The 14,760-nt window shown below is 37.1% G+C and overlaps 2 protein-coding genes across 5 annotated transcripts; one reads left to right on the top strand and one right to left on the bottom strand.

Annotated features, from left to right (window-relative positions):
• Positions 1-5,024: 5,024 nt before the first annotated feature.
• Positions 5,025-9,686, bottom strand: eif4eb (eukaryotic translation initiation factor 4eb). Of its 3 annotated transcripts, none has more exons than XR_013205978.1 (8): positions 9,556-9,686; positions 8,628-8,731; positions 8,334-8,429; positions 8,169-8,232; positions 6,722-6,835; positions 6,475-6,614; positions 5,806-6,021; positions 5,025-5,755 (listed from the first exon to the last, which is right to left on the bottom strand). XR_013205978.1 is itself a non-coding variant. In XM_077237374.1 (8 exons), the coding sequence occupies exons 1-7, from the start codon at positions 9,598-9,600 to the stop codon at positions 5,907-5,909; spliced, it is 678 nt and encodes a 225-aa protein (XP_077093489.1). In that variant the 5' UTR covers positions 9,601-9,686; the 3' UTR covers positions 5,025-5,755; positions 5,858-5,906. The 3 variants fall into 3 exon arrangements, 2 of the variants coding, with proteins under 2 accessions (XP_077093489.1, XP_077093488.1); XM_077237374.1 differs by having other exon boundaries at positions 5,858-6,021; XM_077237373.1 differs by having other exon boundaries at positions 5,025-6,021.
• An 867-nt stretch (positions 9,687-10,553) lies between these two features.
• fam241a (family with sequence similarity 241 member A) lies at positions 10,554-14,505 on the top strand. Of its 2 annotated transcripts, XR_013205977.1 has the most exons (3): positions 10,554-10,888; positions 12,801-13,276; positions 13,587-14,505. XR_013205977.1 is itself a non-coding variant. In XM_077237372.1 (2 exons), the coding sequence occupies exons 1-2, from the start codon at positions 10,601-10,603 to the stop codon at positions 13,092-13,094; spliced, it is 582 nt and encodes a 193-aa protein (XP_077093487.1). In that variant the 5' UTR covers positions 10,554-10,600; the 3' UTR covers positions 13,095-14,505. The 2 variants fall into 2 exon arrangements, 1 of the variants encoding a protein (XP_077093487.1); XM_077237372.1 differs by having other exon boundaries at positions 12,801-14,505.
• Positions 14,506-14,760: the final 255 nt, after the last annotated feature.

Genomic DNA, 14,760 nt, shown 5'->3' with positions numbered 1-14,760 from the left:
GGTTATTTATGAGAGGGTTAACTGCATTCTACACCTAAATTCACTTACAGGTAATTACAGGTATACAGTGGCAACCAATTTTATATGAATCCTAAAAAAAATTGTGTACAGAACTGAACTGAAGAACTAGTTGTTAATGCAGTAATGCTTCTCTCTTTTTAGGAAACTGACAGCCTGTCGATGTGGGTCTTCTTTCACTGTGAGCAGTGCTGGCAAATTACAGAGACTGAGGTACGTGTCTTGACTCATTCGCAAATTTTGACATCCACACCTGTCTCTCTTTGCCAGCTCTGTGGTCTAAGGGTGATCCATTACTGTCCAAAGAGAGCATGCTGTTTTTAAAAAAGGAGCTGAATGAAATAAAAAACTTTTGAGATTATGAAATACCTCTGGTTGCTAATATTTCTTTGGTCAAAAATAGCCAAACAGGCTAATCTGCTCGCATCCATGTTTATTGTTAACAGCAATGAGACAGTTTGGGAGTGATTCCTGTCCGATCACACTTGGAATACAAATTTAGGGGATTTAGGCCTGTTCACAGCAAGGACGATAACTATAATGATAACTAAACAGTGTTAATCATTTTAATTGTAGAGTAGGAAGTCCACACCACAGAGGCATAAAAGAAAAGCAGTTTTTACAGCTGATGAACGATAAAAACACAGACAGCCAGTCAGATACACACAACTTTAAATAGCTCAAGCATTTAAATCTGCAGACAACAACTGCAGCGCACACTTATAATAAACAGAACATTAGCATATTGGTTGGATGCTAATATAGACTGTTTTGCTACCTTTCTTGGTTTGAATGGGCCTTTTCTCCTGTATTTTAACCTTTTTAAAAAAATGCTTTTTCGTTATTAAAAGAATAGCATTGGTGGGACTATCTGCTAGAGAATTTGCAGACAGTAAGGTAGTGTTTAGGAACTAAATTTGAAAACAATAACAAAAATTGTTTTTACAATTCCAGTTTGTTTTAGTGGCGTGCAGAAATTACATCGGTTCTGATTCACCGTCACTTGCTAAAATAGACAGATGACTGGATGACTGACTTTATGCACTGAACTGACAACATTTGAAGAGACAATTGTTTTACTTCTTCTTTATGAATTAAAAATGAAAATTTCTAAAGTAAACAAATGTGAAAACAAGCAATTTAATTATACAGGAGACGCTTTGATGTTTCTTTGCATGTTTGATCATTCCAGGCGTCTTTGTTTGAAAGCATCAATAGAGACTCAGAGATGCGACGGCGCAATTTGACACGAAATAAAGGAGCCTGGAGTGAGATGCATTCATTAACGTCTCTTCCATCTCTTCACGCGCCTGTCGTGCAAAAAAGAAGAAACTAGTGCGAATCGTGCAGCGCTGTGTGTCAGATTTTAAGTGTGAACAGAAGAACACATTTCCTCAACTCTCTCTTTCTCTAACTCAACACACACACACACACACGTTGTGTGTCGTTCACTGGCCAGTCGGTTGCTATGGGAAACCACCAGAGCACATCAGAACGAGCCCTCGAGGGACTCCTGCCACGAGCAATCCTATCCATTGAAACACACTTAACAGCGTGTGTGACTGTGACAGAGTGCCGTTTCCGAGATGCGGACAATTCGGTTTCTCACCCGTTGCCTCGTAAAAGAAATAGAACCTCATCTGTCAGAGGTCTAATAACAGCCAGGAAAACATTTAGGGGTCATGCTGCGCCCGGATATTGAGCGAGACATTTTAGAAAATGGAATAATTATTGGGCAGTACAAATATAAATCGAAAGAACAAGGCAAATAGATATCTGTATATGAATCACCCTTCAGTAAGACCCCCGGACTGTGATGATTTATGTAGCATTTTGTAAATAGCTTGCATACCAGAGCATCTCACAGTGAATTCAGGAATACTGTTTAACATTCATTTTACCCCAGGCAAATGTGCGATTATATATTTTCAACAGACAGAGAACAGAAACATACGATTCCCCAAACAAACAGAAAAGTCATGTGAACTTGAGAGCAGTGGCAGTGATCTGTGCACGCACGAGCTCTTCAGTCAGTGAGGGGGTGATAATTGGCAGAGACAAAGTGAAGGTTGAGTCTCCATCTTGTGGCCATTAATCATAATATTCACAGATCTGTATCCCACAATCTTCCCTCCTAAACACTCTCTTTAAGTAAATTACTTTCAAATTGTGGTTATTGGCCGGTGAAAATACTGCACATGAAAGTGCATATTGTGTAAGGGACAATTATCTAAGCATGTAACTGAGGATAGTCTACTAAAAACAAATGTTTTATTTTCAATATAACAGTCTGACTAAAAAAATATATTTTTTAAAAATACTTTTTTTTTAAAGTCTCATGTTCACCAAGGCTGCATTTGCTACCAAAAATACAATAAATAGTAACATTTTTAAACATTACATTTTCTAATAACGTTTCACTATTTCAACATGTTTTAAAATGTTATTTTAAAACATATATATGAATATATATATATATATATATATATATATATATATATAGACTAAAGAATTGGTATATATCTCTTAATTATTGAACATGAGTCACCAGCACTGTGCTGATTCCATGCTGAAAAGTTCCAAACTTCCACCTTATATCAGCACAAAAACTGCGGCAGGAGGTTCATGGAATGGGTTTCCATGGCCGAGCAGCTGCACACAAGCCTCACATCACTGGACTCTGGAGAAGTGGAAACATGTTCTGTGGAGTGACGAATCACTCTTCTCTGTTTGGCAGTCTGCAAGGTCCATAAAGAACTGGAACGGAGATTGCAAGCCAGACCTTCTCGTCCAACATCAGTGCCTGACCTCACAAATTCTCTACAAGATGAATAGGCACAAATTCCCACAGAAACTCTCCAAAATCTTGAGGATGAGTGGAAGCTATTATAGCTGCAAGGGAGGCACACACACAGATTTCACAGGAAGTATACATATAATCAATCCAAAACTATTTTAAAAGGCATCTTGCCTAAACCTAAAATTTTGATGTTGATTTAAAAAAAAAAAAGCTTGATTATATTATATTGAAAATTAAATATTTAGAGTTATATACATTTATAAATAAAATATCTCCCTACATACACATTGTATACTTACATCACAGCCATCCACCGTTAAAATACTGAAAATGTGTGGCAAAAACCCCAAGCCACATGCCAGAATTGCAGTATCAATGAAAATGCTTTCTCTTATTCTGTAGCAAGAGGCAAGAACAAACAAGTAATAAGACATGACTTAACCTAAGAGCATCCTGCCTAGTGAATAACCATTTATACTATGGTATTCAGAGGTTGGATATGGTTTAATGTCAAAGACACATGCCTGGTGGTTCTTTTCCTTTTTAGAGCGGTTGTATAATACCTTCACTGCCCATTTTAGTCTCATCGCAGTTCGGAGGTCAGACTGTTATTAGCTTTTACTTCATACGAGTCTTCTACGCCCTCTACTCATCTCAGAGAATGTATCTATGCACACTTAAGTATTCAGACTACATGAAAAACAGACATCTAAATTAAGATTTCAACACTGCATAACTCCATCTGCTTGAGAGCGGTAATTGGTGAACAAACTGCATGCTCCTCATTAGAGTTTTGTGAGGGTCACTAAGACTGATTCAAGGGTCTCTCATTAGAGATGCTAGAGGTGTGAAGTGAGGAATCTCACACAGCACATCAGAATGACACCTCATTATCCTGCTGGCCAGTACCACATAAACATCCAGAAGACATCAAAACGATACTAAAAACTATTGACATCTGCAGCTTTATTAGTGACCCTGGTTTGCTGCCATTAAACCAGAATACTCTTTTAACGCTATCTCAAAATGAGTTTTGTAGTCGTCAAGTTTGATTTTGTCTGGGACCCTCCCACGTTGTTTGTTCGACTATTAAAGCATCTCTCTATCTACTGATCAAAGTAAGTTGAAACGGCATTAAAATCATTATGTCACAGTAAAGGCACTAAACACAAAAAGATCACCTAGCAACGCAACAGAACATGCCACCATAAATGCATTAACTTGATCAAAAGTGACAGTAAAGACATTACAAAAGATTTCGATTGCAAAATAAATGCTGATCTTTTGTGTATCACGGTTTCCACAAAAATATTAAGCAGCACAACTTTGATAAGAATGCTTCTTGAGTATTAAATCAGCATATTAGACTGATTTCTGAAGGATCATGTGACACTGAAGACTGGAGTAATGATGTAGAAAATACACTTTTTAGCAATCACATAAATAAATTACATTTTAAATATATTAAAGTTAAAAAGTTATTTTAAATTGTAATAATATTTCACAATAATGCTCTTTTTACTGTGTTTTTGACCTTGGGGAACATAAGAGAATTCTTTCAAAAGCATTAAAAAGATCTGTAATTGATCAACTGTCCTTGAGATGAATACAAAATCTCAGTTTGAACACCATTTTGATTCTGAACAGAGTCTGTGCTAACAAATAATTATTTATTCTCTTTCTATGTGCCTGCAGTAACCTTTTGTACTTGCTCTAGCAGCCAGTATCAGGTGACATACTGGATCAATATCATTCAGCACTGTTCAAAGTCTACTGCATGATACATTAAACTTATTCTGATCTCTATGAATTCAGTTAAATAGACAGTTACTAATTTTGGATTCCGAAAATATTGTGGCTGTGAGCACAATCAAGCTTTGCTCTGACACTAGCCTGAGTGGTGATGGGTTGTGGATTCAGTGCACTGCAAACATCCATACAGAAAGACTGCAACCAAGGTTTATGTCTCGGGGAAAAAAAACCTCAATGGTGATTAGGTTATTGATTGTGAGATTTCAAATCTGAATGTTGGGTGTCGAGTTCACAAAAAAAGAAAATAAATGGCACTTAAGGCTACAGTGATCAACAAAAATCTGAGTTGTTAAATTGTGATAGATAGATGGATGAGATTTGATGCTCTAATAAATAATGAATTGCCCATTAACATCCAGCATCACTGTGGTGATAAATACCAAGACACCTGGAATAAATTGAATCGATATGAATCCATTTTATTTTCAGGGCCTATTTGATAATTCTGCTATCTTTTTGAAGAGTCAAATCAAGCCAATGACATCCAGACAAGCAAAATTCTGTTACAGCATTGCAAAAAAGTCCCACAGTTTACTGTTCTAATAAGGAATGTAAACTTATGATGCATCGAAAATTCACAATATAAAAAACACTTCTTGAATTGCAAACCCCCAAATGTAATCATGTTAATGCTTAAAGATGGCAGCTCTATGTAGATTAGCTTGATTACATGCACTCATTGGCCAAATACCCTCTCAATAAAATGTTAAGGATTAATCTGAATAAATTAAAATGTTTATGTTCAATAGGCACTGAAGCAGCAAAGCTGCTGGATAAAAGAAGACATTTCCTTTCCTCTGCCATTAAATAAATTGACAATTTCTTACAACAACAAAAAAAAAAAACCATTAAATACTTAAATAACTCTGAACAAGACTTGCCAGGGGTAAACATTGAATGTGATTTTTTAAATACTCTTTTCTTAGGGAAACTGTGTAGTGATGTTTGGTGGGAACATGTGTAGTGTAGCATGATACAGAAGTAATACATTGAAAATAACAATGTTGCTTATATAAACTTTGTCTGTGCTGCAATCCTCATTTGTACAAAAACCCAGGAGTGTGTTTGTGAAGGGCTTTTGCATAAATGTTGCAGTTCAGAGTCCAGTCTGTTTTTGTTGCTTTGGTTTTGAGAGAGAGAGAGAGAGAGAGAGAGAGAGAGAGAGAGAGAGAGAGAGAGAGAGAGAGAGAGAGAGAGAGAGAGAGAGAGAGAGAGAGAGAGAGAGAGAGAGAGAGAGAGAGAGAGAGAGAGAGAGAATTCAGGCCCTTGAAGATATTCAGACCACAAACTTGTTCTTAGTAGTGGAGCCACTCTTAGTGGCCGTGTCAGCATGAGACTGGTAGCCAATGGTCATATTCATAGGGATGCCTAACCGTTCTTTGTACACCCTCCTGCCAAACAAACACAATTACACATTGTACCAGGTTGAGTATATTACCATTTATATCAGGGGTGCCCAATCCTGTTCCTGCAGATCTAACTTCCTGCAAAGTTCAGCTCTAAACGTGATCAAACACAACTGAATCAGCTAAGTAAGATCTTCAGAAGAACTTGATCATTACAGACAGGCGTGTTGGATTTATACTCTGCAGGCATTGGGCACCCCTGATTTATATGTAGCATGAATGCATTAGAGCAGGGATCACCAATCTCGGTCCTGGAGGGCGGATGTCCTGCAGAGTTTAGCTCCAACCAGGTCCAACACACCTGCCTGAAAGTTTCTATTATGCCTAGTGAGACCTTGATTAGCTGGTTCAGGTGTGTTTAATTAGGGTTGGAGCTAAACTCTGCAGGACAGCGGCCCTCCAGGACCGAGATTGGTGACCCATGCATAAGAGTCTCACCCTATGTGCGTTACAGCATCTCGGTTCTCGTAATCAGATGTCCAGACTGCGATTTTATCGCCTTTCGTACGGATATTGACTACAGCCCCGCACACTTCATCGCTGTAGTCGTCAAAGGTCTCACCGATGAGGCACAGCAACTGTAGGAATGACACAGGTGAGTGTTTGAGAGTCAGGGCAACAGAAGCACATGAATTACTTGCGTGCATGTTGAGGGGGCGTTCAGTGACTAACTCAGAACTCTTACAGTTTCTAACCAAAAGCGGTCCAGGTCATACTTCCTCTGCTGCTTGTTGAGAGTGATGAGCCAGCGGCCTCCTTTTTTATTCCTCTCATCCTCCCACATGGGCTCAATACCATCCTGCAACCCAAGCACAAACCAAAGTCCACAGTAATCTGGAGTATCTCGTACACTCTCGTACACAAAGCAGCAAGCAACACTAAAGCAAAAATCTACTTTCAGAAAAAGAATAAAAGTACAAAAACAATATTTTGCAAATGCTATGCTTTCGGCAATTGACCCTTAAACTCCACCCTCCTTGGTTACATTCCACTAGAGATCTCCACAAATAGAACAACAGTGTAAAAGTGCCCATAAAAAGGTAAAAGCTAACAGATTGTAATTGGTGACACTGCAAAGCATTTTATTTGTTTTTCTTCTTTAATAAGTTACAGAATAACAAATTATAAGAATCTATGCAAAAAAATAATAATGATAATTAATAAGTAACGTTAACTTGCACAGCATAAACTGCTCAACGTTTATTTTAAGATTTGAATTTCACTATATTTTTGGATTGCGTCTTTAAAGTAAATCCAAACACGCATTCCCTATTGACTTAAGTTATAAAGGAACAACAGCTCATCAGATAATTTGGCAGACGGCAACAGATGCTCAGTAATATTTTGCTGCGGCTTAGCAATGGGTCAATTAGTTCTTTAAGTCTTGATAATGTGTATGTGTGTGTATATTGGGTAAAATTTCACAGAGCTTTAATTTAAACTGGGACATTGTGTAGGAATTTCTCCCATCTAGCGGGGAAATTGTATTTTGCATTCAAACGAATTGTGCTCTCCAGCGCCTCGCTTTTTCAAATGCGTGTTGCATCTACGGTAGCTGTTATGTACCAAAAAGCTATGACAGGATGTCTTCTAATAGCACTTCGTCGAGTTTTCCTTCCGGTGAACAGGTTTGTTATTTTCAACTTCTCCTGTGGCTCGGCATATGTATGGTCCGCCATTAAAAATAACAGTGCAATGCAGCCTTTTAAACTTGCCGGGGCAGTGACAAGCGCCTCTCACTGCTCTGCTCCTCCGTTTCTGCTGCTTTCAGTTACTCTGGCTCTGAACGAAAACGCGTTGTGGAAACGCGTTGGCCTAGTACTTTTTGACCCTCTCTGCTATTATAGTTTTTTAAGATGGTGGAATTACATGGAAGCCTCCATGGACCTACCCATCACATGTATATAAAGATAATAAATTCTTCATTTACGAGGATAAGTCAAATAATTGGCATAGGTATTTGTACACCATTGAGGTGTTTATTCACATTTATGAATAAAAATATTGATTTTAGATAATAAAATACCTAAAAAAACTACACATTGTCCCTTTAAAGCTGATGATGATAATATAATTTTTACTTTTGGGTGAATTATCCCATAAATTACATAGCAGTTATGAGGGAAGCCTACCTTGAAAAGAGAATAGTCACATCCTGACATTAAAAAACTGGAGAGCTGAATGTGGTTATAAAGCCTATAAAGAAGAGATTCATAAACTCAATTAAACTGGTCAAGTAATGTTTGGAATGTAAGAATGTAGGCTATGCTTATCTCTTAGTACAAAAAAAGTCTTACGCCCAAAAATCCTCTACTGTGTCAAATTTGGAGATCAGTCTGAGATTGGCCTGCCATGTTTTGCTCTTGTCATTTTTGAAGAACCATAAAGACCATCTTCAGGGGAAAAACAAAAAATAACATCAACATATTTACAGAATCTAGAAATCTAAAGAGCACTCCTAAAGTATAAAATTTTACAGAGGAAATATGTCCTTTATATATATTAAAACCTAAAAAATATCATTAGGAACTAGCGTTTTATTGGAAATAACATTGTGTGTCCCTAAAAACAAGTGCATTCATTCAGTCAACTTGTTCTGTAGAGGATGTTTGATGTAGCTCTCAGGGCTGACAATCTCCTGATTGGTCTCTTCTGAGTTCTCCTCTTCACTCTTGCAAGAATTTGAGTTTATTTCCTGGGCAGGAAATTTTTAAAGATTAGTTTTGAGCTAATAAATTCAAGTTCACATCAAAGCAGCCAGTGTGAAGGCACACACACACACACACACACACACACACACACACACACACACACAAACTGTTGGACTTACTGTAGACAATAACCATTTATTTTCCATTATTTAAATTAAATAGCCTAAAGCATAGAGAACAAAACTGACTCAACACCTGGGACCAATGCAATACCTGGTAGTTTAATGTGATTATGTTGTATCTGCTGCAAGTCTGAGGACTGTAGCTGTTAGTTTTTCTTAACCTTATTTTAATCTAACCTGAGCTGTGTGAGATAACTAGAAGTGTTTACAGTCATTCATTACTGTCATTCATGTAGATTTTAACAGCTGTGAATAAACTTTGGTTTGACACAGCTTTCATGGTTTGATCCAGCATGGTGTCGTTACAATACAATTAATTTCACTTTCCTCATTCGCTGTCTTAGTTTTTGACAGCTGTGCTGTGACGGGCTCGCTTTCTTCCAGAAAGAAAATTAAACAAGTTTAAAATTGTGGCTAAATGCATAAAGGGTAGTAGTGACGAACAGACATCTGGAAAAGCAATTAAGTCCCTTACGTGACTGGAACAAGCCTTGTCAACTTTCAGCCTAACTTTGTTACCATTCAAACAAGCCGAATAAACTTTTTAAAAGTTTACAGACGATAAAATTTAAAAGTCATTTTAGTCAAAAACTTAGTATAAACCCATTGTTAAATGAAGGTTGTTTTGTAGTTTAGCGTGAAAAGACAGTAAAGTAAAATAATCTTTGTGAAGTTTATTCACTCACCGGTTCCACCGTCGCCATTTTACGTGAGTCGTTCACGGGCCTCATAAGGGACTTTCACGCTTCACTCCAGTGCTTCGCTCTGATTGGCTGACACAGTATTGAGAGCGAATCACAGGCGTTGTCTCAAAACCCTATGCTTAAAACGTAACGAGACGCCTACCAAGAACAATCCGAACACAATTTGGCTATTTGAATGAATCATTCTTATGAATCGGTTCTTGAAAGTGAATTGATAGAGCCAGTTCACAAACGTTCGCGAATCACAGTTCTCAAATAAACTCTTTGATCGGAGAAGCGCCTCATTTGGACGTAAAAGAAATAACTTAAGACGTGCCTGAGATGTTAATTTTGTCCCCCCATACAATAGGAATAAATCACAGATTGTATCTGGAAAAGTATACGTTTAACAGGAATAGTGTGTGTGTGTGTGTGTGTGTGTGTGTGTGTGTGTGTGTGTGTGTGTGTGTGTGTGTGTGTGTGTGTGTGTGTGTGTGTGTGTGTGTGTGTGAAATCAGCCAAGTGAGGTCAAATGCAATTTATTTAGCTTTAGTTAACTTGTTTTTATGAGCTGAATCAGAGCTGCCATTAAGTAAACTGAATGAAATTACAATAAACATATTTTTTCATAAAATGAAACAGTACACAGAAATATGAAACGATATATGAATTGAGAGAGTGGAGAGGTTTGAGTATGACAGATGAAAATGTGATTACGCGTGACGTAAAAGGGCAGCTGAATCGTTCTCAGTGGGTTCGTTTAAATGAGTTGTTTGAAAGAACCGACTGCCGGAAATGACGTCCCCAGATGTTTCTCTATGTAGTTGGCTTGCTAGGTTTTGACACACAGCCTGCACAATAACAGTATATATTTATGGTACGGATTTATTAATGAATAATTAAACTATGAAACAGGCCAGACCTTATTAAAAAGAAAGAAAAAATGGGCTATACATACATCTACATAATATCATGAATGTCTAATCCATTTTTTTGTGTCATTATAAAGGTTATAACAAACATAATACAACAATTCCCGCTATTTAGGATGATACATAGGCTACTTTATTATGACTGCACCGTGAGTGACTCACGACGTCAGGATGTACTGTTGACAGCCAAGACCGGAAGTATCGCCAGCAGCCATCTGGTTCTCAGCCCCTCGGCCCTATCTCAGGTCAGCATTAATCTTTCTGTTTTTAGGAATATGTCAAGTACTAATCGGATAGTAAATAATACGGAGGTACGTCATCGTGATGTCTTATGCGGGACTCGAGATCGAAGCGGGTGTCATTGCCAGCGCGAGCGTGCTGTTAGACCCACACACAGCGAACAGGTAAGACTGTCAGTTCTCATTACAGCTTTTAACAATTTTGCATTTAAATATAATAATCAATTTTTTAGACTTGCATGTGTGTATTTATCTTCCTTTCTTTCACCTTTTACTCGGAAATGGCGGAATATTCTGTTATCTGTAACTTAAGACATTGCCCTGCCTCTCCCTTTCTTTATCATCAGCTTTCCACATCATAGGCTAACTACAGCCTGCTCTGTGAATAGTTGTTTTGCAATTTCACATTCACTAGGTATAACATAAGGCATTCAGTCTAATCTGTTAAACATAACAAATATCTCTTTTTAGCTTTACCATAGCTAAATAATAAACCTAAGTATACCAACTTTTTTTTTTTTTTTTTTGCCTGCCTATATATAGGGTAGACTGAGTACAGTTGAGACACTACTTGCGTTTTGATTTTTCACACAAAAATAGATACTGAAAAGAAGTGAATTTCTACATGAAATTTCATTATCTTGTAGACTAAGATATTATCAATCAATAATACCCATACGTAGTTTATATTTTCCACAATTAGCTCATAAAAATAAGGTGCTTTCTGTCTCAGCTGTACCCATATGTGGTACAGTTGAAACAGTACAATGGTACAGTTGTACAAGGTACAATGGTACCCATTTTTAATGATGAAAAGGTAACTAAATGTTCATTATAAATAATAAATCAAGAAAAATAATGAAAAGAGAAACAATTGGACAACATGTTTATTTATTCATCCATTTAAATTCATTCATTTTATTAAAATTAGCACTGGTTAAAATATATAAAACAGGAACAATATATTTAGTATATTTATTAATAATACACAGTTTAAATATGACAAATATCAAAATTTATTTTCAGTTGCGTCCTATGCTGGCTAATTACGACGTTAAACCTGTTATCATAACACTGAACAACTAAACAGTGTGTTTCCTAATAGAAATCTATCGGGGGTACAGTTGATAAAACCATACCCCAACCATGTGTCTCAACCATACCCCACTGGCCACCTCGCACATTTCTCTAGATTTTGCATTGATTTGCATGACACAATACCATGAAATATGCCAGTTTTAGGGCACATAACGTTTGTGATGATAACAGTTACGTTTAACAGTCACGTAAGGATAATAAGCTATTCATTGTGGAGTGTGCATGCTGTAGTGAAAGTCTTATCTTAGAAAAAAACTTTTGCTGATATCTTCGGATCGGATATGTTAAAGGGTTAGTTCGCCCATTTAAGACATGAAGTACAAGTTCGCACCATCGTTCATTTTCTACTTTTTACGTCGTATCGTAATCGATTGTGTAAACACTATGGAACAGCTGATCGGAACGTGCGCACTGTTGACGTTGACAGCAGCGCGGATTGATAGAAATGGAAAGAAAATATTGCCGATTAAAACTGATGTATGAATTTTGACCGGCGTGTTTTTTGTGTGTTAAATGAATCAAGCTTTGAAACGCAAAAAATTTTTTCACGTAAAAACGCACAGTTTTGAGGCCCCGGAAACTAACCGGGAGTACTTTCTTGAAAACTTCCAGCGGCCAAAACTCTGACCAGGGAGGTGACAACAGAGTGGGTCAGTGTGTATGCACTATAGTGCTGGTAAGGATTCCATACAACTTCATGTCTTAAATGGGCGAACTAACCCTTTAACGTTGTTAAAATGTCCCATGATCAAAGAGGACACATGTGCACAGCAAAAATCACAACTTGTGCATGCTGCGCACGCAAGTTATTTAAGGTGTCTCAACTGTACTCATGTCTCAACTGTACACAGTCTAGCTCGAATACATATAAACACATACCACAGACACTCTCACGCACGGTTATTTGGTGTCATCTTACAGTACTTTCCACTTTCTGCTTTGTGTTACTAATTTAGTCAAACTCTGTCTTTGCTCTCAGAATGACCTCAGGGAAAGAGAAAGACCTGATGAAGCCTCTGCAGCAGAGCCACAGGCAGCAGAAGGACCTGCGCCAGAGACTCCATTGGTGGACGACTGTGAGAAGATGGGCACTCTGTTCGGGGAGCTCAATAAGTGTCTGAGGGGTCTTGGTTTCACCCAGCTTTACTTCGGAGAGAAGATTGTGGAGCCTGTGGTCGTGCTGCTCTTTTGGTTGCTGCTCTGGTTTCTTGGTATCCAAGCCCTCGGCCTTGTGGGAACTCTATGCATCGTTATCATTTATATTCAGAAATAACAGATGTTAAGTGACGGACAGACAGATAAGGGTGTATTTGGCACTCACAGCCTGTGCCAGTGAAAGAGAGGAGAGACTTCTTTCTAGAAAAAAATTAGTGAATGAAATTTGAACGTATTACCCAAACCGTATACTTGGATCTGTGCCGTTTGCCTTCTTTTTATGTGGGTATGTTCAAGAGGGTAAGTTATTAAAGATAATCAGTGGATTTACTTAATCTACAGGAATGATTCCTCATTCCTCCAGTCTGAGCGCAGGTGTGAACTGTGCATTATCTATGATAGGTATTTGTGAAAAGCATGCTTCCCTTAAATATTTGCATCAACAAAATGGGTGCATATTGATATGCTGACTATCATTAGTTTTAAAATAAAGTTCAGGATAAAGAGCATAAATATCACCGGATTCTAATGACAGTTGTACATGCCAGTTATATAATCCTTAAAATGACCATGGTACTGTTGTTGAATGTATTACTCTAAATTTGCCCAGGTGTCAGTCCTGCATTCTCTGCAATTGCACTAGAGGGCAACCTTCCTCATCTTCCCCTTAACATGTCTTGGGAAATATACCAGGGAATAATAATCCTTCTGTGTTAACTTGAATGTGTTAATACTACTGCATGTGAAATGTTCTGGGCTGCTGGGATATATGTTTCCTCTGACAGTATGAATTAAATCAAATGCTCCAAATTTCTGAGCAGTAAAACCGAACCTCTCACGAGAAAAGACCTACGTTATGCACTGTATATTCCTATTGGGTATTCTTATTAGTTGATTTTACATTAATCTGCTCATGTTCATTTCAAAAATTCATGTTACAATATCTGTATCAATGAAATCAAAGGATTACTTCATAACTGTAAAATATTTAGTATGCAAGTTTTGCAAAAACAGAATGTTTTGTATGACCCATATTCAGGATCAGAAGTATGAAAATGCCAGTTTTTAATTGCACTTATGTGTTTTCTTACATTTTAAGATTATTGAAAGAACTCTAACTTTTTAAGCAGAGCTAAGCTGCTCTATATGTAACTGTGAATATCTTTGCAAGATGACATCATTTCATATTCCTGAAAATCATGTTTTAATATGATTATTTTTGGTACTGATTGAAAAAAAACTTTAGTTGGTATGTAATATTACAGTTCATAATAGCTGATACAATGCCAACACTTTGCTATTATGTATCTGATTCTTTTCAGTGTTAATTAGCATCTTCTGTGCCATAATTTAATTTCACCTACATATCATTTACTGTATGCCACGATGCTGTATTTTTGGGTGGTGGGTTGTGAAGAATACTTTGATTCATTTCATTGGAAATAATTGCTTTTTATACTTCACATCTTTCTGCAATGTAAGGGAGCTTTAAAACTGAGTTATCATAATAAAATTATCATGGTTTAAAATAATTTGTTTTATTGCTTTTTCCCAATGAAAACCACAAAATCCATCTGGGCTGTGTTTCCCAAAAGCATAGTACAAACAATACATTGCTTTTGGGAAGACCTGAATTTGAAGTGAGAAGGTTAGCAATATATTATTATTACAAATCATTAGAACTTATGCAAATATTAATTGAAAAGCATCAAAAAACCTTTGAAAAGGATGAAGATTTCCACATTTTTTTCATTAAGTACTGCCCTCTGGAAGCAACAGAATAC

Source organism: Siphateles boraxobius, unplaced genomic scaffold (genome assembly GCF_051911475.1).
Source record: "Siphateles boraxobius isolate OS27281-9 unplaced genomic scaffold, OSU_SipBor_1 20, whole genome shotgun sequence".
Lineage (NCBI taxonomy): Eukaryota > Metazoa > Chordata > Actinopteri > Cypriniformes > Leuciscidae > Siphateles > Siphateles boraxobius.
The sequence above is the reverse complement of the archived record's forward strand: the minus strand, read 5'-3'. Positions and strand labels throughout refer to the sequence as shown.

Bases quoted from the DNA above. Each gene is read 5' to 3' on its own strand.
- eif4eb (XM_077237373.1), bottom strand. From the start codon at position 9,600: ATGAGGCCCGTGAACGACTCACGTAAAATGGCGACGGTGGAACCG. The intron at 6,615-6,721 runs GTAAGAGTTCTG...TCATTCCTACAG, and splicing joins ACCGCTTTTGGTTAGAAACT to TTGCTGTGCCTCATCGGTGA. The intron at 6,022-6,474 runs GTGAGACTCTTA...TTTGTTTGGCAG, and splicing joins GATGCTGTAACGCACATAGG to GAGGGTGTACAAAGAACGGT.
- fam241a (XM_077237372.1), top strand. From the start codon at position 10,601: ATGATACATAGGCTACTTTATTATGACTGCACCGTGAGTGACTCACGA. The intron at 10,889-12,800 runs GTAAGACTGTCA...CTTTGCTCTCAG, and splicing joins GACCCACACACAGCGAACAG to AATGACCTCAGGGAAAGAGA.